At 44.4% G+C, this 25999-nt stretch overlaps 1 protein-coding gene across 1 annotated transcript in view; it reads right to left on the minus strand.

Annotated features, from left to right (window-relative positions):
* The window catches only part of LOC146855235 (cadherin-related family member 4-like), a 767858-nt gene that overhangs the window by 11832 nt on the left and 730027 nt on the right, over positions 1–25999 (minus strand). Inside the window, exons 22-23 of the mRNA XM_085650585.1 lie at positions 16349–16418; positions 7380–7416 (exon numbers count right to left, since the gene is read on the minus strand). Coding sequence (XP_085506711.1) covers positions 7380–7416; positions 16349–16418 — 107 coding nt within the window. The remainder of the gene's footprint in view (positions 1–7379; positions 7417–16348; positions 16419–25999) is intronic.

Consider the following 25999-nt stretch of genomic DNA (forward strand, 5'->3'; position numbering starts at 1 on the left):
TAAACAGGAGGTCAGCCAGCAAGCCCTTGGAGTCACTATGGGGTTCAAGTGAGAGTGGTCCAGTACTTGTCCTCATCAGGGCAGAGATCAGTAGGAAGCAGTGAGAGATGACTTTAAAACAGCTCCTTAAAGTGCACAGGTCCCTGTTTGTCCCAGCCATGTCTGCCAGGCTATCTCTGGGGGGTAATCAACCCTATGTGTAAGGACAGGACATAGCCTATTCAGATATAAGTGTGAGCTCCTTCCCCCACTTCCTGTCCAGAAAGGCTATCAGAATGCAGATGACTCCTCTTTAACACCCACCCTTCCTGTGTTTGTGGCTGTTTAGAGGGAATGCACAAAGTGTAGCTTTCACCCACCCAAGACGTGTATTGGAGAGAGGCTGCAGGCACACAGAGCAAAGTTAAAATCAGAGACATGCCCACTTTCTAAAAGTGGCATTTCTAAATTAGTAATGACAAATCCAACTTTACCACTAAATAGGTTTTATCATTAGCATTCTAAAGATATGGAACATGATTTAGCTACTCCTTCTAATCAGGAATTACAGCTTAAACGTGTTTTAAAGAATTCCCAATGCTTGCTTATGACAGAAGTAGGGCTCACAGTAGTGAAAACAGATATTGCTCTTTGTCATTACCAGGACATGTAAAACTTAAAAGTACATGTCCTACCTTTCAGGTACACAGCACCCTGCCCATAGGGATACCGAGAGACTACCTTAGGGGTGATATATGTGTAATAAAGGGGAAGTTTAAGGCTTGGAGTGTGTTTTTAAATGCCAAGTCAAGGTGGGAGTAAACTGCACATACTGGCCCTGCAATGGCAGGCCCAAGACAGATTTGAAAGGCTACTTATGTGGATGGCACAATAAGTGCTGCAGGCCCACTAGTAGCATTTAGGTTACAGTTGCTGGGTATAGGGTGTACCATTTTACAAGGAACTTACAAGTAAACTAGATATGCCAATCAGGTATATACCAATGTCTATAACCACACACTTAAAGAGGGCAAGAGGTATCTCTCTTCCTTTATTCCTCTCTAGGACTTATATATCACACACACAAGAAAAGTAAGAGGGAATTAATAACAGCACAAAAGAGTTAAAATTACCTAAGAAAGTGACCACATCATTTTATTCAGGGCCCATCTTTGGTAAGATTGAGAATTACTGGCCAGGGTGCAATTAAACTATAAGTATTTTTTGGGCCCTGCCACCTGTGTTCATCAACATGTTTCGGCCTTCTAATCACCCATTAAGGTCACTGACATTCATCAGGATAATGATCCCTATCTTATTTGACAACCATAATTTTTCCCCTCTAGCTTTTTATTGCCAAAGTGGGGCTACGGAATCACATTTTAGCCATACATGTCACTCGCAGGAACTTTCTTAGGAACAATCTGTAGAAATAAATCTTACCATTAGTTGCAAGCCTTCAGAGGGTAGGCTTCTGGTGAATTACCACATACTTGAAAGTGTTTCAATTCAATGTCTTATCATGGATTCATAAAGTGCACTGACACCCGATGGCAAGAGACCCGAAAGGGCAAATACCCTGGGTCATATGTGTTTGAATGTATGTTTGTGTCATTGTGTGTCCATTCACTGGGTGTCACCAGTAGGTAAATATAGTTACAACCATGTTTTCATAGGAAATGCATTTTTTGACTTTGCATATATCTTTGGAACCTTTTGACAAATCTTCATTAAATTTTCTCAAAAAAAGTGTGCAGGTGATTATTGATGCACTCCGAAGCACTGGATGGAATTACATCAAGTTTAGCAGAAAGGAAGATTTGATTATGCAGATCACACTCAGTATTTGGTGTGAATCTGTGCAATAGTTGTTGGAAAATATAAGAAGAAAATAAAGTTAGAGATATCTGTGGCCGTGATGACATTGCGAAAAATAACGAGCCTGGCATTGACAGGCAAAAAAGGCATTTTTTTAAAAATGCTGTGAATTCACAATATTTGTGAATTCAAGGGAAAGTTAAAAAAACACACACTTTGTACCACCCCTGGGCGGGCCAAGTCCCGGGGGCATACATTAAAAATAGGAGGGGGACACATGGGGCCCACATCTTAGTGCTTACCAAAGCCCCAGGGACTGCCACCTCCCAGGGGCACTGCTTATAATGTATACAGGCGGGTCCACTCAGAACACTCCGGGGACAACCACCTCCCTGGAGCAAAATATATAAAATTAATGCAAAGACACACATGGCCCCCCACAGCCCTGTGGACTGCCACCTCCCCAAGGCTGAAATAAATGAATGTAGGGGGTCAGTCGCAGACCCCTGGGGACCACCAACTCCCTGGGGCTAAATTAAATGTGGAGCCATTTATGCTGCTACCTCCTCAGGTGCCCACACTTGGGAGGTAGCTGTTTGCTTTGGCTTGGTGGGAGCTGGAGGCTCCCACCAAGCAAAATCAAACATAACTCTACTTTCTGCAAGCCAGAGCTGTTGAGCAGCTCTGGCTTGAGGAAGGCGGAGGTTTCATATGTTTCTCTGCATGCAAATATGCGTGCAGAGAAACAGATGAAAACATTACTCTGACAGACAGGGTGCTGCCTTTCAGCAGCCCTCTGCCTGTCACAGTAATGCTGGCTCCTGCAGGAGGCAGGGAGCTGGCAGGAACAGCTGGGACCTAGAGGTTCCCCCAACACATGTCACTTGATGCCCTAGGGGTAGAGAGAATAAAGAGGCCAGGGCTCCAGGGGATGAGGTCCCTGCTGCTGAAATCTGACCGAGGAGGGGGGCCCCCTCCCCATAGTATAATGGCCAGGCCCAGAGCGATGGGGTCTCCGGGGCCAAAACCGATCCAGGCAGAGGGGCCTCATGGCCCCCCTTTCCCTAATAACAATACATTTTTAAAACAGCATGACACAGTAGGATTGCTGATACAAGCCCCCCCCCTTTCTCCACCACTCTGCAACTGCACCTCCTGGCACATTACTGGTTGGGGGATGAAGTTTTCCTTGAGGCTGAGGGTCCTTGGGGGCCAAGAACCCCTCCCATTATATCCCAAACACAGTGGGATTGCTGAGAGCTCATCTGGTGCCCCAACCCCTTTCTCAACCACTCTGCACACATACCTCCTGGTGTACTACTGGTTGGGGGATTGAGTCCCCTTGGAAGCTGAGGGTCCTTGGGAGCCACCATCCTCTCATATTACCTCAAGTAAGTCCTACACAGCAGGATTGCAGAGAGCTTGTTGGAGGCGCGTTCCCTTTCTCACGACTCTGCAAATATGTCTCCTGGTGCACTACTTGTTGGGGCAAGACGTTCCCTTGGATGCTGAGGGTTCTTTGGGGCCAATAGCCCCTCCTGTTACCTCCAGTAAGCCCCACATAGAGGGATTGCTGAGAGCTTGTGGGAGGTCCTGCCCCCTTTCTCCACTAGTTAGGAAATAACATTTAAATTAACTTAGAAACTGGCTGTAAAAAACAAAGGTTACAGGGACATTATAACTGGGAAATAGAGTCAAATTAAACCTTAGAAATTCACAGAAAAAGCAAAAGATTACAGGAACGTTATAGTGAGGCTCACATTTCACTCATGTAAAACCATAGAAATTCAGCAGGTTACGCTAACTATAACTTATGCCCCCGAAATGCACTGAATATGACCTCACATATTACATCATTAATGGCATGGTCACTGATGGCATCTCAAATGACATTACTGATGAGATCTTCCACAGATCCATTGACACCCCCCTTATATCCCATACAATGTCTCATGCACCCACTCTGACACAACTACTAACATACCAATTCAGAAGCCCCTACAAACACTCACACACTACTCACTGATCCATACAGCCACTCAGACATCAGCTCACCCATAGCCACTAACACAACCACAAGCTCACATATACAGCCACTCATGCACTTACTCACTTACCAATACAGTGACTCACACAAAAAGAGACTTTCAAGATCCTGAAAGAACTTAGTCAAGTGAAGGAACAGAAGCCTTCCTTTTGTAGGGAAGACAGCAATACATTTCAAGCCTTCTTCACCTCTAAAGTAAAGGATCTTCTGACTGAAATCCAGCGTACCCCTACGCTCCCCTGCATTTTAGAACCAACACCCCAGGCCCCCTCTTTGATAAACCCCTCACCTCCTTCCCTGTGCTTACGCCTGATTCTCTGGCTCTACTTATAGGGTGTGTGAAATCAGGGTCACCTGCGGACCCTTGCCCCCCTAGGATCTTCAGGATGGCCTTTCCTGGTATCAAGGCCGAGATCCTTTCAATTCTCAACGCATCCCTAGAGACAAAACAAGTCCCCAAGGACTTCAAGGCGGCACGTGTGATTCCGCTCTTAAAAAAAGCGGGGGCCAATACTAAGAACCTGAAGAATTTCCGGCCGATCTCCCAGCTCCCATTTCTTTCAAAGGTTCTAGAACAGCATGTACTTCTCTCACTGTCACATCACCTGGAAGTCAATCATCTCTTGCAAACTAACCAGGCAGGCTTCCGGGCCCACCACAGCATGGAACTGGTTATGCTCTCGGTATTAGATGGATTAAGACTGAGGGCAGACACCAAAAAACCATGACCCTGATTCTGCTAGATCTATCCGTGGCATTTGACACAGTCAATCATGACTTACTCCTGTCACGGATATCTGATCTCGGAGTTCAGGGCAAGGCACTAGCATGGCTCACGTCCTTTCTGGGTGGCCGCTCCCAGAGAACACAACTGACTGACGCTGTATCCAACGTAGGCACACTTCCCTGGGGTTCCAGAGGGGTCGGCACTGTCACCCCTTCTGTTCAATGCCTATCTCCAACCTTTGATAGCCGCACTGAATCAGATGGAGTGCCAGATTTACAACTACGCCGATGATACCCAAATTATCATTCAGATTGATAATTCTCCAATCGCCCAGGCTAGAGTTCAGAACGTCCTCAAATTCACTGTCAACTGGATGACGGCCAACTCTCTAAAGATCAATCCAGATAAAACAGAGGTGCTGGCCATCAGCACTGAGGCCAACCCATGGAGCAATCTCTTCTGGCCTCAAGAACTAGGCAAATACCCAGAGCCGGCACAGGCTGTAAAAAGCCTGGGCTTGAACATCGATGCCAAGCTATCCATGACCCAACAGGTATCGCCAATAGTGGGCACTTGTATAGGCTTGCTGAGACAGCTACGCAAATTGACCCCCTTCTTACTTTTGATACCATTAGATTAGCTGTATCAGCACTAATTATATCAAGACTAGACCTTGGCAACTCCCTCTACCTCGGTCTCCCCGGAAAACTTCTGGCAAGATTGCAGATAGTTATGAATGATGCCGTTAGACTGATCTTTAAGGTACCCAGACAAACGCATGCCACGCCTCTCCTGCGCCAGCTGCACTGGCTCCCAATCTGACAGAGTATAAAATTTAAACGCCTCTGCATTGTACACAAAGCCATTTATGGCCAAGCCCCAAGATACATCAAAGACAGTCTAGCCAAATACAATCCAAGTAGAACTTTACGGTCATCAGAGGCCAGTCTGTTGGTCTGCCCTCGCTTTCGCTTGTCCTCCTTTGGAGGAAGGGCGTTCTCCTCTTGCATCCCCCAAATCTGGAACAAGTTGCCTGAGAATGTACGAAAGGAACATTCCCTGCTCCCGTTCAGGAAAAAGCATAAGACAGTACTCTTTCAGGAGGCTTGGGGCACGCGGTAACATGCGCCATCCCCCACCTGGACTAAGGCAGCACCCTCTCACAGCGCTTAGAGATCGCTTCACAAATTACAAATCCATTCTTAGAGACATAGAGACACACACCCACTCATACACCCATATGACCACTCACACTTTGAATCAGTCACCCACACAGCTACATACACACCTACTCTCTGACCCATACAGTCACTCACACAGCCACTCACTCACCCATACAGTTCCTCACACACCCGCTCAGTTACTCATACATATACTAACACATGTACTCACTCACCTATGCAGTCACTGAGACAAGCACAAACTCTACCATACAACCTCTTTCACACTCATAAACCCATACAGCCACTCACACATCCACTCACTCACCCATATATCCACTCACACACCCATTCATGCACCCATACAGCCACTCATATATCCTATCACTCACCCATACAGACACTTATGTGCCTGCTTAGTCACCCATTCAGCCACTCATGCACCCTCTCATTCACCATTTACAACCACTGACACACCTGCACACCCAGCCATACTGCCCCTTATTTACCCTCATATTTACCATTACAGCCACTTATACACCCACTCACTCACACATACAGATACTCACATAGCCACTCACGTACTCATAGACCCACTGACACACTCACTCACTCATACAAAAACACACACACACTCTTTCATGTATACAGTCTCTCCCATACCCACTCACTCTTCTATATACCACTTACACACCCACTTTCCTTAATATATATGTTTAACACTTTGTAACTTTTAGAAAACACTAGAAATCATTGGATGACGTGAACAGTGCTGTCATTTGAGATGCCATCAGTGATGTCATGAGTGATATCACTGGCCATTTCATGAGAGATGTTAAATATGAGGTCATAAGCAGTGCAGCTGAGGTAAGTATAACTGCTGAATTTCTATGGTTTTGTGCATGTGATATGTGAACCTAACTGTAATGTCCATGTAACTTGGTTATTTCAGTGAATGTCTCAGTTAAAAAATGTCTATTTCCTAACTATAACGTCCCTATAATCTTTGTTTTTTTCTGTGAATATTTGTCAGTGCTCAGAACTGTAGAGGATTACCTGAGAGGTCACCAGGACTACTGTGCTCCCTCCAAAAAGGTGGAGAGCAGAATGCTGCCTGGTCAGAGCAAATGTATCCTTCAATATCATGGGCTATGCACCAAAGCAAATGAGGGAATGCCCCCTCCAGATGGTACAGGAGCAAAATGTGTGACTGGGTGATCTTTTTTTAAAAAAAAGGGATAGCACAAGCATTTGTAACTTCTTCTGTAAGACAGACATGACCTTGGAACACAATGAATATGAACTGATGCTTTTTATGCCTCCAGATCACTTCTCTAATAAGGTCACAGGCTCCTAAGTAGTATGAGTCAGGTAGATTCAAGTTAAGATATAGATTTCATTTCCCTTTCAAGCATACATTCTGAGTGATGTAATCTGCCTATTAAGTTGAGTATGCATGGAAAAAATGAATCAGTTATTGTCTATAGCAGAACTGCTACCCAGTAAAGGGCATTCTTCCAGACCTGTATGTGTAACTTTAGAATACCCTAAATTCATCACTAACTCAGGGAAAGACTGAGAGTCCCCCAAACAAGCTAACTCTTTTTCATTATTGCTGTATATAAATTATCATAATATAACTACATACCTAGGTCAACAGCACGGCCATCAAAAACTGCAGCGGGCTGAAAAAATAAATAGAAAAATAAATGAATCATTATTGCACTGTGAAGCAGACACGTTCATGCTTGAATTGTTGGGCTTAGTGAACACAGGTGTGTGTCTAGACAGTTGCATTTCAGTTAAGGATTTGCGGCAGAGATTAAATAAGGGGGATAGAGATGTTTGGGCCAACACTTAGAGCCCGATTCAGAGTCTAGCCGACAGGGTACCTTGTCTGCCAAACCCTTGGTCCACCAGTCTCAGTTGGAGACAGATGGGATTTAAGTATTCTGCCAATGGAGCCCCAGTTGGCTCTGTCCACCTAATATTTCCTCCGAACTCTCGATGGAGTAGTGACCATCAGAGGAAGGGAATAACATTGTGTGCCCTATCTAGGGTGGACAGTGAAATGCCTTTTTTCCTGGCTATCACCACCAGGAAAAACTTAGCAGTAAGGGATATCAAAAACCATACAATGATCCCCATGCCCTTGGAGAAACCTCCCATGGCGTAAGGCTCATTCATTTTTGTTTTCCAACAACAAAACTTATTTTGTTTTGAAAAACAAAAAAGTATTGACAAGTTTTCCATCCATCATGGCTGACGGTACCATCCATCAAACTTTTACTACATTGAAAGGAATGTCAATGTAAACATGTGTCCATATTGCCGGCAGACAGGTCTAAATTTGACTTGCGGAAGTCCGTCTGGATGGCAGTGGTAATGGTCTCTGCCATCCTGATAGAGTAAACTCTATCCATAAAATTCTAAATTGGCCCTTTAGTGTTCATTGTTCAAATGCAGCAGATGGAGCTTGCACCATTTTAGCATATATCGCTGCCTTCTTAAAAGAAGGTTGATAAAATAAAGGTCAGTTAGTTTCTGGGGCACCTTGTTTTCCGATGCTATAATGGGCCTAGAATATCTAGCCAAATTTCTCCTTCTGTAATTGGACCAAGGTTGAGAATTTACCATTCTAAAGTCTAAAGATTTCATTCACATAGGTTTGCATTAGTGCCAACTAGCTATCCTGAAAATGCAAAACTTCTACAAATGTGGAAATTACCTGTTTATGCATTTGTTGCATAACAAGCCGGTGGAAGGTGTGATCAGACAGGAGCACATCAGCTTTTCTGCTATTTCTATTGGTCGGCGCAGTACATGATATCCGCTTTCATGAATCTGTTTGCGTATATACTGAACCTTGGAAATTTTAAGGAAGTGTACTCCATTTGGAAGGAAATTTGACTGCCAAGCAGGCCAACATCGTGTATTTTCTAAGGTTTTATTTCTGAGCAATATCAATTAAGTTGAGCTAGTAGCGTGGGATGTAGTAGCCTCTTAAACCGTTGCCTTTAACTGAAACATATCTTTTTGCTATTTATATGCTATCAGTTCTAATCTGCACTGATCTCTTCTGAGGCCTAGATGCTGCCAAGGTAGAAGATAAAGTGAGTCAAATGAAATGGATGTTGTAATTCTTGTGTACATGGGTTTTCCTATTTTACAATTGTTATAATGGGCAAATGTATGTGTAAGGGTTTCAAATGGATGATATTTCAATTTTTTAATGCATATGAAATGAGTGAAAGGTCACTTTCGATAACAGCTCCAGGATACGCATAACATAACTTGCAGTGTGCACAATTCTTGAAAATATTTCATCACAGGTTTTAATAAATCTGCCATTTTGTTCTTACAGGACATACATCGATTCTTCAATATTTCTAAATATAACAGTTTTTACACTATATGTTTCTTTTGACCTGTGATGGACAACCTAAAAATACTTGAGATTAACTTTTGTTCCTTACGATGATTCTAAAAATATTTTACTTATATTTTAAAAAGAAACAATACGATATATCCCTTTCTATCCGTTTATTAGGCATGAGGGATGTCTCCTCAGTTTCAAGTTTGAGTTGTCAATTTTCAAGTTTGAGTCATCAAGATACAGTTTGTATGGGGTGCCTAATCCTGACAGTATAAATCCTAGTATTTCAGAGTTCACAAGGAGGTAGGAATAAGGGGGAGAGATTCAGGCCACTTTCGAATGCAAAGAGTAATATTTGATGTATCAAATTCAAATTCCAAGTTTGTTTTTGTCCGTATTTGGAAGGAGGCTTGTTTAGGGCTTCCCTTCTAAATACTGAATGGTATTAGTATTTATTTACATTTTGCAGCTCAAATGAGGAGGCAACCTGGTTACAAACAGAAAGTGGTTCCCAAGGGGCCCCATCCCCTTTGTGGATGTTGAAAAAATATTTTTCAGGAGTAGGCAGTGGGCAAATGGACCACTCACTGCCTACTTTTAAAAAATAACAAGCATTTGCAATGCAATAGGTCTCACATTTGCGAGAGTTTTAGCTATTGGCATTGTAAATGACAATGCTTTTTATTTATCCGTTTTGATAATTACCACAAGAATCAAAGGCATTGTCATTTACAATGTCAATAGCTCAAACTCTTGTAAATGCGAGACCTATTTCATTTCAAAGAAGCAGCCGCCATTGTCCCGGGCTGCTTGGAAAGTGAAAGCATGCATGGCACGCTGAATGTTGCAGGAAAGCATGTCGTTCCTTCAGTGGGATAAAGTCATTAAAGAAAATAGTGCTTACAGACATACCATGTAACAGAAGTAAACGGGCCAGTCCTCATAGGAGGTTACAAATGAAAACAAGGTGGTACTAAGGAAGAACTAACAAGCCTATAACGAATCAAAAGCCAGCATTTACAAAGGAGAATGACACAAGCTAATGAAAAATATTGGCAGAGAGTGGGCGGAGCTTCAAGTCCATACTCGAATACAGCGTGCCTCGCAGAGCAGCGCATCATTGCCTAGACTCGACCTAAAAATATATTCAGGATGGAAAAATCAGTGCAACCAGCTTCAACAAGATTTGTAAAACATTATTGTTGTCGGAGCTGCCAGGCCCTCACCTTTGTAACAAACATTGGCAAAAAGCAAGAATATTTTTGGGCCTCAGAAAGCACACTTTGCCAGAGTAGTCCCTGGCACTGAACACAACTACTTTGTGTGCCGATGTGCTCCTTGCGGAAAAACAGTACGCTGCCATTCACAGTGAAGCCAGTCTATAGATAAATATAATTTTAATAAAAACAAGAGGTCTTGGTTAACTCGGGAATAAATTAGGGGCCCAATTTTGAAATAAAGTCACAAAAGTGCATCCATGGTATATGCCCTTGCATTATTACAGCTTTCGCAAATTCACAATTTACAAAAGTAGGCCAGGAAATCGAACTCCTAGAAAATATTTGTCAACTGCATCTTAGCACAGGGATTTTGTTCATGTGAAAATCTGCTAAGCATTTACAAGTTTACCTTCCCTCCAACCACTTTCTTCTCAACCGTGGAAGAAGTTTGTCTTCTGCCCTTGTCAGGAGTACATTTCTAACCTTTTTCAGTATGGGAAAAGATTCAAGAAGAGCCGGTGAAAACCAACAAAACATGCAAGTAAGTAAGTTTGCACAGATGCAAAAGCGTCTTCTAACCCTAGAACTACTGCTTAAAACTTACTCCAACCCCAGTACGTAAATATGTCGAAAAGTGGCAAAGTGCTGGAATTGCTAGAATTTAAACCCAATAATAGTGTGAGCCCTGGCATAATCAGAGAGGCTTTTAGCAAAGCTCGTATATAATGAGATTGCTGCCATAATGTTTTGTCTTTCTTTTTTATACAAGATTTATTAAGCAACTTGTCCCATGGACAAGTAGACATTATACTAAATTCCACACCCCTGAAGAGTTAAAATGCAATACCCAGATAACTATTAAGTTAGTTTAGCATACCGGTCACAGTTATTGACAGGCACCCCAAGAGTGGCCTCTCCTTCTAGGCTTCGCCCTCACAATACCAAGTGCACAATTTACTTATGTCTATATCGATTCTGCCTCTACAACAGATTTCTGGTGTCTGCGTTAACCAATATCTCCCCCAGCCACCCATAAGAGAGATTGCCTATTGCCAAATCCCTTTTAATGGCATTATCAGACCCTTTTGCTTTGCCTGTGGTATTCCACAACAGCAAGAAAAACAATGCTTGTTTGGAGAGGCAGAATAGCATCAGGGAAAACAACGATCCAGAGTGATGACATGAGAACATTCGCACCATACATGTTATCAGCAGCAGCCTTTTTTTCCTTTATTTTTTACTGTTCTAGGGCGATGGACGCAAATCTTGAAGCAGTATATTATATAAACACATATATAAATAATGCACAAAAGTGCATTAAAAGAAACAGTGGCTTGCTAGCAAATTGACCCATAGCCCCCTCCCCTGCCACCCCAAAACGGATGAAAAATAAATTTCCTCATGGATTGCTAAGTGAGGAATGGTTTTTTGGGGGTGAGGGGGTACAACTTAGAAGCAACAACGTTGTGGGGGAGTTAAAGGCTGAGAGGGATAGGAGAAGCAACACACGAGGGAGAGAGCAAGAACTCACAGGCACTCCCTTGGAATGCTGAAATAAAAATTAAATCAGTTTCCTGAATTTAAGAAGGGGAAAGCCTACAAGTCATTCAATCAAAATGGATGATAAAGAAGCTATGCTCGTGGGTAGAGACTAACACAGGATAAAGGAAATACCAGATAAAATGCAAACAAACTAAACTGACAGGAAAGCCACCTAACGGTAAGCATTGACCTCACCTAAAGCCCACTGCAAGTATTAATACTATCCCTAATGCCTTTGACTAATGAACACGGAGACAGACAAAACTCCAAATAACCTACATTTAAATTTTCCATCAGATGAGTCGTTCCACACGCAGCAAGACGCAAAGTAATAATGCAGTGGTTTTAAAAAGCTCTGCCCTTCAGGTTAGAATACTTTTGATATTTTGATAAGAGCCAGAGTCCTAAAATGAGGGATGGAGATGCCAATGCATCGCTCGTGGCAGTATCATGCACCAGTACCCTCTGATCACAGGCAGCTGGCCTCGCCCCCTCACAACGTTAGCAGACAAGTGAAAAAAGGTACAAGTACTAAGGCAGGTAACAATTTAGCACAGAGTTCGAAAGTTTCTAAAAAATAGTGCTACTTCTCAAGCTAATATTAGAAAAACCTCGTTATAGCTGTCTCACAGAATGCTATTGCAAAAAAAGAAAGTCTGGATAAAAGGGGAAAGCAGCGAGGCTGCAACAATTGTAAACAAGTGCTCACTGCAGAATGGTTCAGGTACTGGCAGCGACGCTCCGGGCTCCGGCGCAGTATGTGAATACACATTTGTAGCACAACTGAAGCCGTGTGTGTGTGTTGCTCAGGGTGATGGCATGCACTTATAGACAACGAGACAAATGGCAGAGAAAACAAGCACAAGGGTGCAAGAGCAAATTGGGCGCCGTGCTGAAACATAAAGCACGGCGCCCACGCATATAGCCGTGTGTTCCTGCAGGACGCCCCCTTGCAGCGGAATAGCAGTCTGCGACAGCAACAGGCGGAAAACAATAATTAAAAAGGAGTTTGCTCAAAGGAATTATGAATGATTGTGCAAGAAACCCGTGCTTGGCCGGTGCTGCTTAGCCTCAAACAGAAGTGAGGTATCGGCCGCCCAACGAGTTAGGAGGTAGGCAAAAAGAGCAATAGTGGTGTGAACCTATGGCAGCAGGAGGCGGGCTTACACTCAGTACGAGTGATTCCAAGAGGTCTTGCAGACAGCGCATGCATGCTGATGCTCGACCTAAAAATGGCAGTCTCATTTCTTTTTTTGTTTAAATGCATCCTGTTTTACTTTAAAGAAACTGTGTTGCATTTAAAGAAAAAAAATATTTATGTAAAAGCATTCAGAGACATGGTAGTCGGCTGACCTCAGCAGGCCACCATCCCTGTGATGGCTGCGAATCCAAGGGGGTCACAATATGCGCCCTGCCTCATTATTATTCATTAGGCCTGTCAAACTGCAGCCCACTAGAAATTGGTGATTTACAAACTGACCTATTAGTACATAGGTCGCTTTGCAAATTACCACATGGTCGAAAAAATATGGGTTGCAAATTGCGACCAGTATTTTGTGATGAGTTGGACGCCCATCGGGCCCTTATATTCTACAATGGTAATTTTTTGCTGCTGAGTCACTTAAGGCTGTACCCTGATTTGCCACCTCTGGCATTTGTTTGTCATAGTGTTGGACTTGGCCCTTCTGGCAGGTTCACCCCTGAAACTTTTTGCTTTTTATTGTGACCTGGTGTTAGTGATTTTTGGCTTCTGCGCACTTTACCACTGTGTCCCAGGGTAAAGTGCGTGCATGTAGTGAGGTTGGCCTGCCCTCCCATAGGAATGCATGGGGGAATGTATGTGTCCTGGTAGTTTCTGATGCATGGGGAGTGCAGGTGCGAGTTTGGTATGTGCGGACTCGTGTGATGAAATGCTGCGCGATGATGTGTGCGGCGTCAATGTACCTAGTGTGGAAGTGCCACTTCTAGAAGAAGGCATTTCTGTGTGCAGTGTGAGATGAGTGCCTTGTCTGGCGATTGGCTGGCTGAGGTCATGTGATGGGCTAGGGAATCCCCAGAGTCAGGAGGAGTCCCCCAGTGGTGAATGGGGAGATCAGCAGCCAGATGGGTGGGAGGAGTACACCTGGGACCTGAATAGGGCTGGGCTTTCCCCACACAATGCTGGCTCCGCCCCCTGTGGTGCGACTGATGACCCTGGCCTGTTCTGTGAATAGGGAGAGGGGCTGAGCAAAACCAAGTGCTCAGGAACCAGTTGTAACTGGTTCGCCCCTTCCCTGCACCTTGAGACAAAGGAAACCTGTGTATAAGAAGGGGCTGTGACCCCATGTAAAATGTTCTCTTCTGATCCTAACTTGAGGGGAGCCTGCTGCTGCTGGGCGCCAGGAGAGACCGCCACTGGGGACTGCCTCCCTGCTGGAGGGCCCTGTGAGCTGGCCCCTGGGCCCAGTCTTTGCCCCCCTGCATCTGAAGACTTTCCCTGGACCTTGCCTTATGGGGAGGAGCACCTCGTCTTCCCTTCTCAAGGAGCGCTTTACTGACCCAAGGAGCAGCGCTTCTAATTGCAGTGGCAGCCCGGAGCTGCGATCCTTTTCAAAAAGGGAATCCCCAGCGTGGAGATTCCCTCGCAACTCCAGTAATTTATGGCACGGGAGCGCACCCCGCGCTGCCTGCCGTTGTTATACCCCCTAGCGGGTGCCCACCCCGCCAGGGACCGTTCTGCGTAAAGGAAAGTGGGAGCCCACCCTGCATTTCTATTGCCTTTGGCGGGTGCCCACCCCGCTTATCTCTTTATTTAAATTGCGGGAGCCCACCCCGCATACTTGTGCCTGCCGCGGGTGCCTTCCCCGCCTTGTGTACTTAAAGAACGGGAGCCTACCCCGCATCTAGCCGGAGATCACCGCCGCGACCCGGAAGTGGAAGAAGTCCTGCCTGGTGGTGGGCGGAGTATTGGGACGCGCGGCTTGCCCGGAGCCTCACGGGTTTCCGGTCCGCCTTCCCCGTAGCTGGAGGAGAGGGAAGGCAAGTGCTGAACAAAGTCCCGGTCCCGAGGACGGGGACCGGGTTAAGCCAGGCGCGAGTGCGGTGCGGGGCTCCCAGGCTTGCAGAGAGCCCCGCGAGTGGTGCCGCCGACTGAGGAGGCCAAAAAAAATCCAGCAAACACCAGAGAGCGCGGGGCGCCGTCCCTTCGATCAGAGGGGCCTCTTCTGCGTGACCGAGCGGTCCCGGACCTGGCAGCGGGCCGCCCCACGGAGACGGCAGAGACCTCGGGAGCCTGGCTGCAGCGGACGGCTGCTGCCTACTTGCTCAGCCCCCAGGAGTGGTGAGTGGGGCTGAGCCTCTCTTCTTTCTCCCCTTTTACGTGTGTTAACCCGGCACAGCAGCGCCAGTGCCAGTTTTACGGGGGCATTTCTCTGAAGTAATAGAGTCCCAGAGTAGGACCCCCGGGGGCACATGGAGTGCACGCCCTCCCTGCTTGGGGCTCCTTGTTTTAAGGGCCAGAGGCACCCCGGGTGCCAGCCCCATTCTTTTCCTCAGGGGCATTCTCATTTGGAGTTCCAGACCAGGGCTCAGGGGGCACGCTGGTGCCCAAGCTCATTTTCCCAGCTGCCCAGCACTTAGTGGGCAGCTGCAACGTTTAGGTTGTGCCCCTGTGCCCTGTTGCTTACTCTGCGTTGGCAGCCCAGCCCTGACTCTGTGGACAAAGGGCGTTTGAGCCCCTGAAAGGCCAAGTTGGCCTGGGGACAGTTTTCCTGTGTTGTGCCCTCACCTAGGGTACATGGTTGTTTTTACCTGTGTACGTTTGCACAATGTGCATTGCCTTTATGCTATTGTTACTCCTAAACTGTGTTTATGCCTAGGAGATTGTTTTGCTAGTAGAAATTATGCTAGTGTGTTCATGGTTCCCTGCGTAATTTTTTCCTAAGGTAGTTAGGGTTGCGTAGGTGGAACTTACCTGTTACCAGTGGTTACTGGTTGTGCGCTAGATTTATTATTTGTTCTACCTTTCTACATTTACAATTTGGTGATTTGTGATAATTCTGACAGTGGTCCATGTGGCCCTGTCTTGTGTAAATAGTCCCCTGTAAATTCCGCCCAGTGCCAGTTGGCACAGTGTAAATTGTGTGAATATTATCTAATGTGTTTTGGTATAATACACAGGCTATTTTCATATAATACCTTGTGTGGAGTTTCTTTTGTGGTGGGCCTTGGGTGTTGTTGCTTGGTGCTCGCGCAAACGCTTTACACATTGCCTCCGGGATAAGCCTGACTGCTTGTGCCAAGCTACCAAGGGGGTGAGCAGGGGTTATCTTTGGCGTGTAACTCACCAGCCCTGACTAGAGTGGTGGTTTCTGCCTGGCTTTGGCGCAAGCCCTAGCCAACCAGAAATCCCATTTCTAACACATAGTATATACATTGATCATGAAAGGATAGATTTTAGTCACCTCATAAAAATGGGAATCCTTTATTTTCAAAACTTACAAAAGGATTGTTAGGCAAGTCAGCTAATTTTTCGTTTATCTTCGGATGACCCTCATTCGGTGCTGCATTCCTGAAACAGATGAAACAATGGTCCCAATAAATACATAAATAATGTTGATACAAATTGTTTTCTTGTTCTTTAAAATATAATACTTCATAACTGCTAATTAAACATTTAAAGATTCATTTATTGTCACGCTGTCACAATATAGCCATATGTATCAAGGGTTTAGTGCTGAAAATAGTTGTAAACCATTCAAAGGGTATCCACTCTCAAGTTGGCCTGGTAACTATTGGCAAAAGGAAAGGGGTTCCCAAGTAACTTATTATGTGTTCAGGAATGTATTCTGATTGGCTGTGATGTTATATAAACTAGCATTAACTCCAGAGTGCTAATAAACAGGCACATAACAATGCACCCCTGTTACAGCTGTCCTTCCAGCTGTCCTTCCATAGAAACCCATAAACAGGCGTAACCTCTATTTCAATCACCCAGCACGTTTACTGTTTACCTTGTTTTAGGAAGGAGAATTGATAAATGATTTAACTTTATTTCTCTTCATGTCAGTTTGAGATTTAGAATTTAGAATGACCCACCACAAATAGTCTATGTGCTTTTTCACTTGAAATAGTACATTAAGGCCAGATCTAATGACTTTGGCAATGCTTGTTTATCTGTTGGTATGTGACCCACCAGTCTTAGTAGAACCACTGGCCACCCTCCATATACAGTCTGTCTTGCAGGTATGTCTATGCCTGCACTGCATCTGCCAGTATGGTGGATACACTTAAGGCGATAACTTGTGCTTGGATCTGTTCAACATAGATTTCTATTTTCAGAAACAAATAGGAATTTGTTATAAACACAAACAAACAAAGAAACAATGGCTCTGGCACTCCAGGAGATTTCTCTAGGTGCAGCAGGGCAATTCATTTTTTATGTTTGTGCTTGAGCCCCATGCCTGCCATCAAATACACAGTCAGGGAAAATCAGTAATGAATAACTCACTCTATGTAGGTTGGAGTAACCACCACTGTTACTCAGCAGTCCTTTGTTTTGTTATGTTGTATTACATATTTTTTGAAAGAGCAACATTCACAGTAGTTTTTTAGTGCGATATTCGCAACAACTAGGGGCCATAAAAAACAAATAGACGATTCCAGGAAACAACTAACAATTAAGAAGCACAGTCTTTAGTGTCCTCAGAAAAAGCTGGAGGTTTGAAAGATTTCTTAACTCTAATGGAAAGGTATTTCAGAATGTTGCAGTGGTCACAGAAAATCCCTTTAGTTAAATGCTATAGCCTTAAACTTAGAAATGTGCAGCTCTCATTTGTTGTAAACTCACAAAGCACAAAGAGTCTTATAGGGCTCAAATATGGCTATCATGAAAACAGAGGAGGATGATGAACTGTTTAGCTGATTTTAACAAGAAATAGGGTATTCTTTACAAGCAGTCAATTTAAAGAATTAATAAAGGGGGTGATATGGTCTCTTTTCTTGTAACCAATAATAACATAACATGTGTTTTGTAAAGCACACGTTCACCCCAAACAGGGTATCTTGGCGCTGAGTAACAGATGTTTATTGTTACCCAACTCAATGGTACTCATTTTATCAACCTCAGATGGATGAAAGGCTGAGTGGACCCGCCGGGATTTGAGCTTGTGGCCATAAGGTCAAACACAGGCCCCTGCAATGCATGCATTAGTCCACTAAGCCACCAGACAGTCTTGAGTCGCATTCTGGAGCTTTCTATCCAGCCATGGTCTGTGTAGGTAAGAGCAGAGGGGCCAGGTGAGGGGGGAATCTCAACAGACGACGAGGGAAAATGTGTTATTTACTTAATTTTCCCTCATCATTGTCTGTTGAAATCCTCCACACCTGGCCCCACCGCCCAACTGCTTTTACCTGTACAGGCCGCAGCCGTTTTTGTCACTTTGTTTTTTACACTAAGATAGATTGTATTGCCAAAATCCAGCCATGCTTTTTTTCAAATATAAATTAAAGTATACAAAACTGATGGATAGAATGCTTGAATTAAATTAATCTTAGCCACTGGTAATTACTTGGCCCTCATACCAGTCCATTGTTACTTTGCACGCTATACCACTTCAGTTTGGACCCAGCCATATGCAAGTCAGTCTTGACCTTTCTCTATTGAGAACAATCCAGCCAGAACTGCCAATCCAGGTCCTCCCTGAACTGGAACACAAGCAACTTAGGACCAGTTTCCCCCTAGGTAGGGCTCATCATCCAGGTATAGCTTGGTTACAGTGACAGTGTGCACAGGAACCATGTCTGGACCAGATCTAAGTCAAAAGTTCAGGATGACCATAATGGAGCACAAGTCAGAGACAGGGAACATGTTCCTCTGGGTGGGAAGTTTACCATCTAATTTAGTTCAAGTCAATGAAAGGTGCCTCAGTCAGAACTTTGCTTGGTGAGAGACTGCAAGGAGATCATTGTTGGCACAAACAGCTGGTCATGGTGGGAGCTTCGCATTGAGGGAAAATGTGGGGTGATCGTTGTTGACACGAAAAGCACCTTGCGGTGAAGTCTGGAGTATGTAGCCATTGGCCGCCGTGAAAGACCTCTCACGTTCATGAAGTGACTGGGGAAAGTTCCTTTGTGATATGAAGAGGAGTACACTCTGACACCAGCCAAAAGTCCAAGATCTGAGGGCACCTCTTGCGGGTCAGTACTCACTCCAGAAGAGGCTAGTAGCAAGGTCCACACAGGTCTAGTTGGTGCTGGTCAGCCAGGCAGTTGAAGGAAAGACCTGTGGAAGCTTGCGGTATCCCTGTAGCTCAAACGGGAGTTCAGCCAACTGATCCTTGGAGTCATTTTTGGGGTCCTGGGTTCAAGGCAAGCAGGTCCATGCTTCAGATAATAGGACAGTCCTTCATATGAGTCTCCACAGCTCCAGAAGTGTTCTGATGAGACGTTCTTACGGAGACGCTTTTATCACTACTGCTAACTTTTGTGTGGGGATCACCATCTGCATCTTGTGGTCAGTTCTTCCCCTTTCTCTGTGTCTGGCTCCAATTTGTCTAGATTAACAAAGGGAAGGTAGGCTCAGGTGTGGCCTGCATTTGTCAGTGATGGGGGACGCATATTCAGAAGTCAGGAAGGAGGTAGTTACAGCCGTCAGACTTAGAACCCCAGGAAGGGCTGGGTACAACCCCACAGGCCACTCTGCTCAGGTGGAAAATACCCTCCACATGCCCAAGGCCCTTTTGTCCCCTGTCTGGAAGAAATACACACCACACCACAGGAGAGCCATTAGCAGTCATGTGATCTAGGCACTGGAGGAAAGGTTTAGGCAGAAAATGTCAACTTTCTAAAAGTGGCATTTTCAGAATAGTAATTTAAATTCAAATTTACCATTAAAGAGCATTTTAAATTATAATTCCCATGAGTCAAAGAAGTACTTCTCTCCCTGCTCCCAAATTGAAGTTAGCACTTAAGTGTAATAAGGTAACCCTGTATCCGTCTAGGAGAGAGCTAGCCTTGCTACAGTGAAAAAAAAACTTTGGGGACTTTCACTGCTAGGACATGTAAACCCTAAATACACATATCATACTTTTAAATGGCATGCACAATGCCCTGTAGGGTCTACCTTAGGGGTGTCTTATAAATATTAAAAAAGAAGGTTTAGGACTGGCAAACGTTTTTTTTTTTTGCTGGGTTGGAAAGATAGTATACAACTGTACTAAATGCTGCAGTGGGAGGCCTGGGGCATGTTTTACTTTACAGGCCCTAGGTACATGTAGTGCCATTTAGTTAGGACTTTCTAAGAAAATTAAATATGCCCGTTTAGTGTATACCAATTTTATCATGTTTGGAAGGGAGAACACAAGCACTTTACCACATGTTATCAGGAGTGAAGTACACAGAGTCCTAATGCCCATAAAGACAGGCTCAGCAAACAATAAGGAAGTGAAGGCACAAATTCCTTCTAGCTTTAAATGAATATCTAATTAGCCTGCTACACACTTCTATACTTAGCAAATTCTGCAGTTGACCACTGATCGATCAACCTATATTCAGCCGTTCTCCGCAGAATGGAACAAAAATGGAGACTGCAATATTCTTCTAAGCTCAAAACACAATATACAACTAAGCTTTCAAATTACATCCAAGAGATTAAGTCTTACAAAAGATATATAACAATTCCTGAATATGTACAGCCCCACATAAATCCAAAGAGCTTTTCATATTAATAGGGGAATTAATGTCACCTTTAGCACTACAAATCCCTATTCTTACTTCACAAGACCTATGTAAGCTGCTACAAAATTGATTTTTTGAAAATGAATGCTACATCCACTGACATCACTCAGGGATCCAAAGCACCTCCTATAATACCACCACCAGAAACATCAGAATCTTCTGAACCTAACAAGTTATTTCAGTTTACGGAAATCAGCTCCGAGGAACTAGAAAGAAAAAGTAGTTTGTAGCTGCTAGTCAGGCTCTCCTGTCAATCTTTGGCCAGATAACATAATGAAATTATTGTGCGCCATCATATAGTCATTTCCATTATCATTATTAAGCAACTTTTTGGTACATGGTTGTTGGAAATGACCATTGTTTGCATGGTTTACCCCTAGTTCTGTGCCTTCACTTACTTATTTTTTCCTTAACCTATTTTTGAGGGCATTATGAGTCTGCACATTTTGCCACTTCTAACCAGTGGAAAGTGCTTGGGCTATTTAAACATTGTAACATTGGTGTACACCCAATTGCCACATTCTATTTACTTGTAAGTCCCAAGTAAAGTGGCGCTACCTTTACCTAGGGCTAGTAAATTAAATGCTACGGGTTAGCGTGAAGCATTTAAACATCCACTTAAGCAGCCTTTTTAAACATGTTTCATGCCTGCCATTTCAGCCTGTGTGGGCAGTTTTAAACTTCCATTTTTACATGTCAAAAGAAACCTTTTACCAGGTCCAATACTTCCTTTTAAATGCATATAAGTCTTTAAGTTAGACCTTAAACAGTCCTTAAAGCCAGGTGCATTGTATTTAAATAGTTGGGCATGCACTTTAAAGTTTTATATTGTTCTGTAGTGAAGAACCTCTGAACTCACTTTTCACTAATGCAAGGCAAACCTCTCCCATAAGATAATGTTGGGTTACCTTATTACATTTGCTAAGTTTTAACTTGGTTCAGTGCAGGTGGGTAAGTCACGTTGGTGCCTGAGGAATTGTAATGTAAAACCCTCTTTTGCTGTGCCTGGTCCTCTCTGCCGGGTCACCCTCAAACCTTTTGCCTTCTCTCATTCTATTTTCTTTGCTGATCTCCTTTTTCCTAGTCTTAAGGCTCAGTACACTTTACCACTGCTAACCTGTGCTAACATGCTAATACGCCCCCCTAAAACATGTAAGAATTGGCTTATACCCAATCAGCACATTTAATTTACCTGTAAGTTCCTTGTAAAGTGGTACTACATTTACCCAGGGCCAGTTAATTAAATGCTAGCAGTTGGCCTGCAGCACTTATTGTGCCACCTACTAAAGTAGCCCTTTAAACATGTCTCAGGCCTGCCATTGCAGCCTCTGTGTGCAGTTTTAAATTGTCATTTTAACCTTGCAAAATAAACCTTTTGCCATGCTAGACCTTCCTTTTTAATACATATATGTCACCACTAGCGTAGGCTCTGGACAGCCCAGAGGGCCGAGTGCAGTGCATTTAAAAAGTAAGGCCAATACATTTAAGTTTTACATGTCCTGATAGTGGTCAATTGGTTTTTCACTACTGCAAGGCCTCCCTCTCCCATAGGATAACATTGGAGTTTCCTTATTGCATTTAATAAATTGTAACTTCCAAATGGGAACAGGTAACCAGTTCACGTTTAGTGTGTTTGGTATTGTAATGAAAAATCCTCTCTTGTTGTAAAATTGGATTTTAAATCGCAAATTTTAAAAATGCCACTTTTAGAAAGTTAGCATTTTCCTCACTTAGCCATTTAGTGCCTGCAGCCTGTTACTGGGTCACATGAATGGAGTATCTGACAGTTTGACTTTGTGTATTCCTCATAGACAGCAATGCACAAGAGGGCTGGTAGTGCTTGGATGGGCCATCGCTGGCAGGATGGGTGGGCATAGCTGGGCACACCCTTACTTACACCTAAATAGGCTGCTTCCTACCTCCACACAAAGGGCTTCATTCTCCTGACAGGACAGCTACTATGCTTGACTACTGCCCTGCTTGCCTACTGTCTTGCTGGACTGCTAGTTTGCTGGATTGCTGCTTTGCTGTCCTGCTGCCCCCTGCCTGAGTCAGAGGGATTGGACTTGCACCGGAACTCAGGACTCTCAGAGTGACTCTAGGGGCTAATCTGCTGGTCACCTTCTCAGAACCATAGGGACAAAACAGGCTCACAACCACCTGAATAAGCACCCAGATCCAGCTGGAGAAAGCCCTTGACCTCCAAGTGATGCACCTCAGGTCCCGGACAGTTGGTGTGGTCTCATTGGAGCTGAATTGAAGTTTGTGGGCTCTTTATGGCCGCAAACTGGCCCGTTGGATCCAGTCGCTCACGCTGCCCTCCAATGCGAAGTTCCATCAACCTAACCCTTCACGCTACAGCATGAACTACTCACAGAGAGTGCCATGGGTAAGCTCTGACCCGACTGCCACAGGATCTTTGTGCTACAGCGATGACCGTCCTCTACGCCAGGCCTGCTTTTTGCACTGCAACAATGACTGTTTGCGATGCTTCCCTGCTCCCCGCAGTCCCCTCTAACACAAACAGGACTCTTGGTGCTTGTTGGACCTGCCCATCTCTGCTTGATCACCCCCAAACCTTTTGTCTTTTTCCCTACACGTTTGCTGAATTTGTTTTTTTGTTTTATTTGCCTTAGCACTGTAACCAGTGCTAAAGCACTTGTGCTCACTCCCCTAAACATGACCACATTGAATTATACCCAATTGGCATATTTAATTTACTTATAAGTCTCTTTTAGAGGGGTATACCATGTACTCAGTACCTGTAAATTAAATGGTACCAGTGGGCCTGCAGCACTGATTGTGCCACCCACTTAAGTTGCACTCTAAACATGTGCCACGCCTGCCACTGCAGCCTGTATGCAGTTTTAAACTGCCATGTTGACTCTGAGTTAAAACCCTCTTCCCAAGCAAGCTGTAAAATCCCCCTTTATTATATATGTCACCCCTAAGGTAGGCCCTAAGACCTTGCAATTGAAAGTTTGGATATGTACTTTTTAGTTTTACATGTCCTAGTAGTGAAAAATGTATTAAGTCCTTTTCACTACTGTAAGGCTAACCCCTACCATTGGGTAACATTGGGGATTCCTTACTACATTTAATACGCTGTAATTTCCAATTGAGAGCAAATAGCCATCTCATGTTTGGTGTCTTTGGGATTTGATGATAAAGTTGGGTTTTTGATTACAATCTTGAAAATTCAAGTTTTGTAAAGTTGAAAATGTTTGCCCTTAGCCCCTTTATGCCTCCAGCTTGTCTTAGGTCACATGAAGGGGTGTAACTGACAGTTAGACTTAGTGTGTTCCTCTCCCACAGTCACACATAAGACAGATTAGGTGAATCTCAATGAGCCATCTGCTGGCAGGACGGGGGTGAAGTTGAGCACAGTCCCACTTGCAAATGAATAGGGAGTGCTCTACCTTCACACAAAGGACCTATCACATTCACATTGTCATTGCAGCCAGCTTTTAGCCATAGCAAGGGACTCTAGAAAACCCATGCACTTTAAAGCTACTGTCTTGAAGCTTCTCCCACATTCCAGAAGGAAGGCACCAGGCTATAAAACTAAGACCTTAGACACCAACACTTCAGTACACTTATGGAACTGTGAATACTCTTCCAGGAAGAAGGACTGTTATGCTGCTGAAAGGACTCCTCCTCTGATGGACTACTACACAGAAGGACTGGTGCCCTGCTGTGCTAACCTGCTGCCTGCTGCCCGCTTGCCTGGGTGAGGATTGGACCTGAATTTGTTGAACCCAGAACCATCAGGGTGACTCCAAGGGTGAGTTGGCTGGCCTCCTAATTCAAGCCTCAGGGACAGAGATTCCAACAATGTTCAACCCAGCGCCTGAACTCTACAATCTGTAAGCCTACCATGTCAAGTGGTGCCACCCCAATCCTGGACCCTTGGAAGCTGGCCTCTGTGAATTCAGCAGAACTGACACATCTCCTCTGCTGAACGGCGTAACCCCGAGCAGAACCGACGCATCACTGCTGCTGCTTGTATCGGTACCTGCATCACGTCCGCAACTTCCTCAGAACTGCCACTGTGCGACGCATCTTCAGCTCATGCCCTCACATCGCTCATTAATGGCAGTCTCAATGACAATTCTGGGCTCTGCATCGCAGTATCACCGCTCCCGGAACTGTCGCTTTGATCTGACTGCTCAACGCATCCTTGATGGGTGACTTTGCATCACAAACTCTCATCCTTGGGATCCTCAATAATGATGCAGGACCTCACCTAGCATCCTCATGGCAGTTGGTAACCAATGCATCACTTCAGCCACGTGAAGAATCTTTGACATGGATCCTCATGACGCTCCGCAAACCAGGATTGGTTGGCACTTTGTGCTTTTTGGTGCTATTTTCCCTAAAATCTTTAAAATTGCATATCTTCAGTTTTACTTCTTGGATTTTTGTTGTTTTGGTCTTCTTTTATTAAAAAAAATACTCTATTATCCTAATCTGGTGTGGCATCCTTTTTATGTGGTGTTTTCACTTTTTTACTGTTTGAAGTGTTGCACAAATACTTTAAACATTGTCTCTAAGTTAGGACTGAATGCTCTGTACCAGGCTACCAGGAGGTTGAGCAAATTTTAATTTAGGGTTGGCTTGTGAGTTCACCCTGGGCAGTATTGCGGCTACTGCTTGACCAGGGCTCCCACCGCAGTCAACCAACAACCTTATTTAATAACAGTGCTGGAATGAGAAGGTAACTTTACAGTGGGATTAACCTGGTCCCTGTATCTGACCCATGCTGCATCATGGTCAGCCGGTAATTGTGACTTTCTCCCAGTCTCGCATGACGAGATAGCCACAAGTGGCGCTTTGGACTTTTTGGCATTATTTACACTTACATTTTTAAAATTGCATATCCTGGGTTCAACTGATTGGATTTCTGTTGTTTTGGTCTTCATCTATTTACTAAATTGTGCTCTAATTTTCTAAAGAGGTGTAAGATTTTTCTTGCGTTGTGTTTTCACTTTATTACTGTTTGAAGTGCTGCATAAATACTTTACACATTGCCTTTAAGTCAAGCCTGGCAGCTCTGTTCCAGCCTATCCGAAGGTTGAGTAGATGGATTTAACCCAGATCTTTTGACTGGGGGTGAATGTTTAATTTGCTCTGTATTCCATCCATCATCTGTGTGACTTTTGCTTTCTCGCCCTAAGTGCATTGGGAATGTCCACACGTGGGTCTCTGGCTCACTGTGCCACTGGATTCAAACTAGCCTGGCTGATGGGGAGTGATACCCCGATGCCGGACTCAGTATGGCTGTTCCCAGTCCAGGGAGGACCTGGCTTGGCAGTTCGGGCTGAACTGTTCCCATGAGGCACAAGGTCAAGACTGATTTGCATATGGCTGGGTCAAAACTGGGGTGGCATGTGAGCAAAAGAATGGTGGATATAA

This window comes from Triturus cristatus, chromosome 4_1 (assembly GCF_964204655.1).
Source record: "Triturus cristatus chromosome 4_1, aTriCri1.1, whole genome shotgun sequence".
Taxonomy (NCBI): Eukaryota; Metazoa; Chordata; class Amphibia; order Caudata; family Salamandridae; genus Triturus; species Triturus cristatus.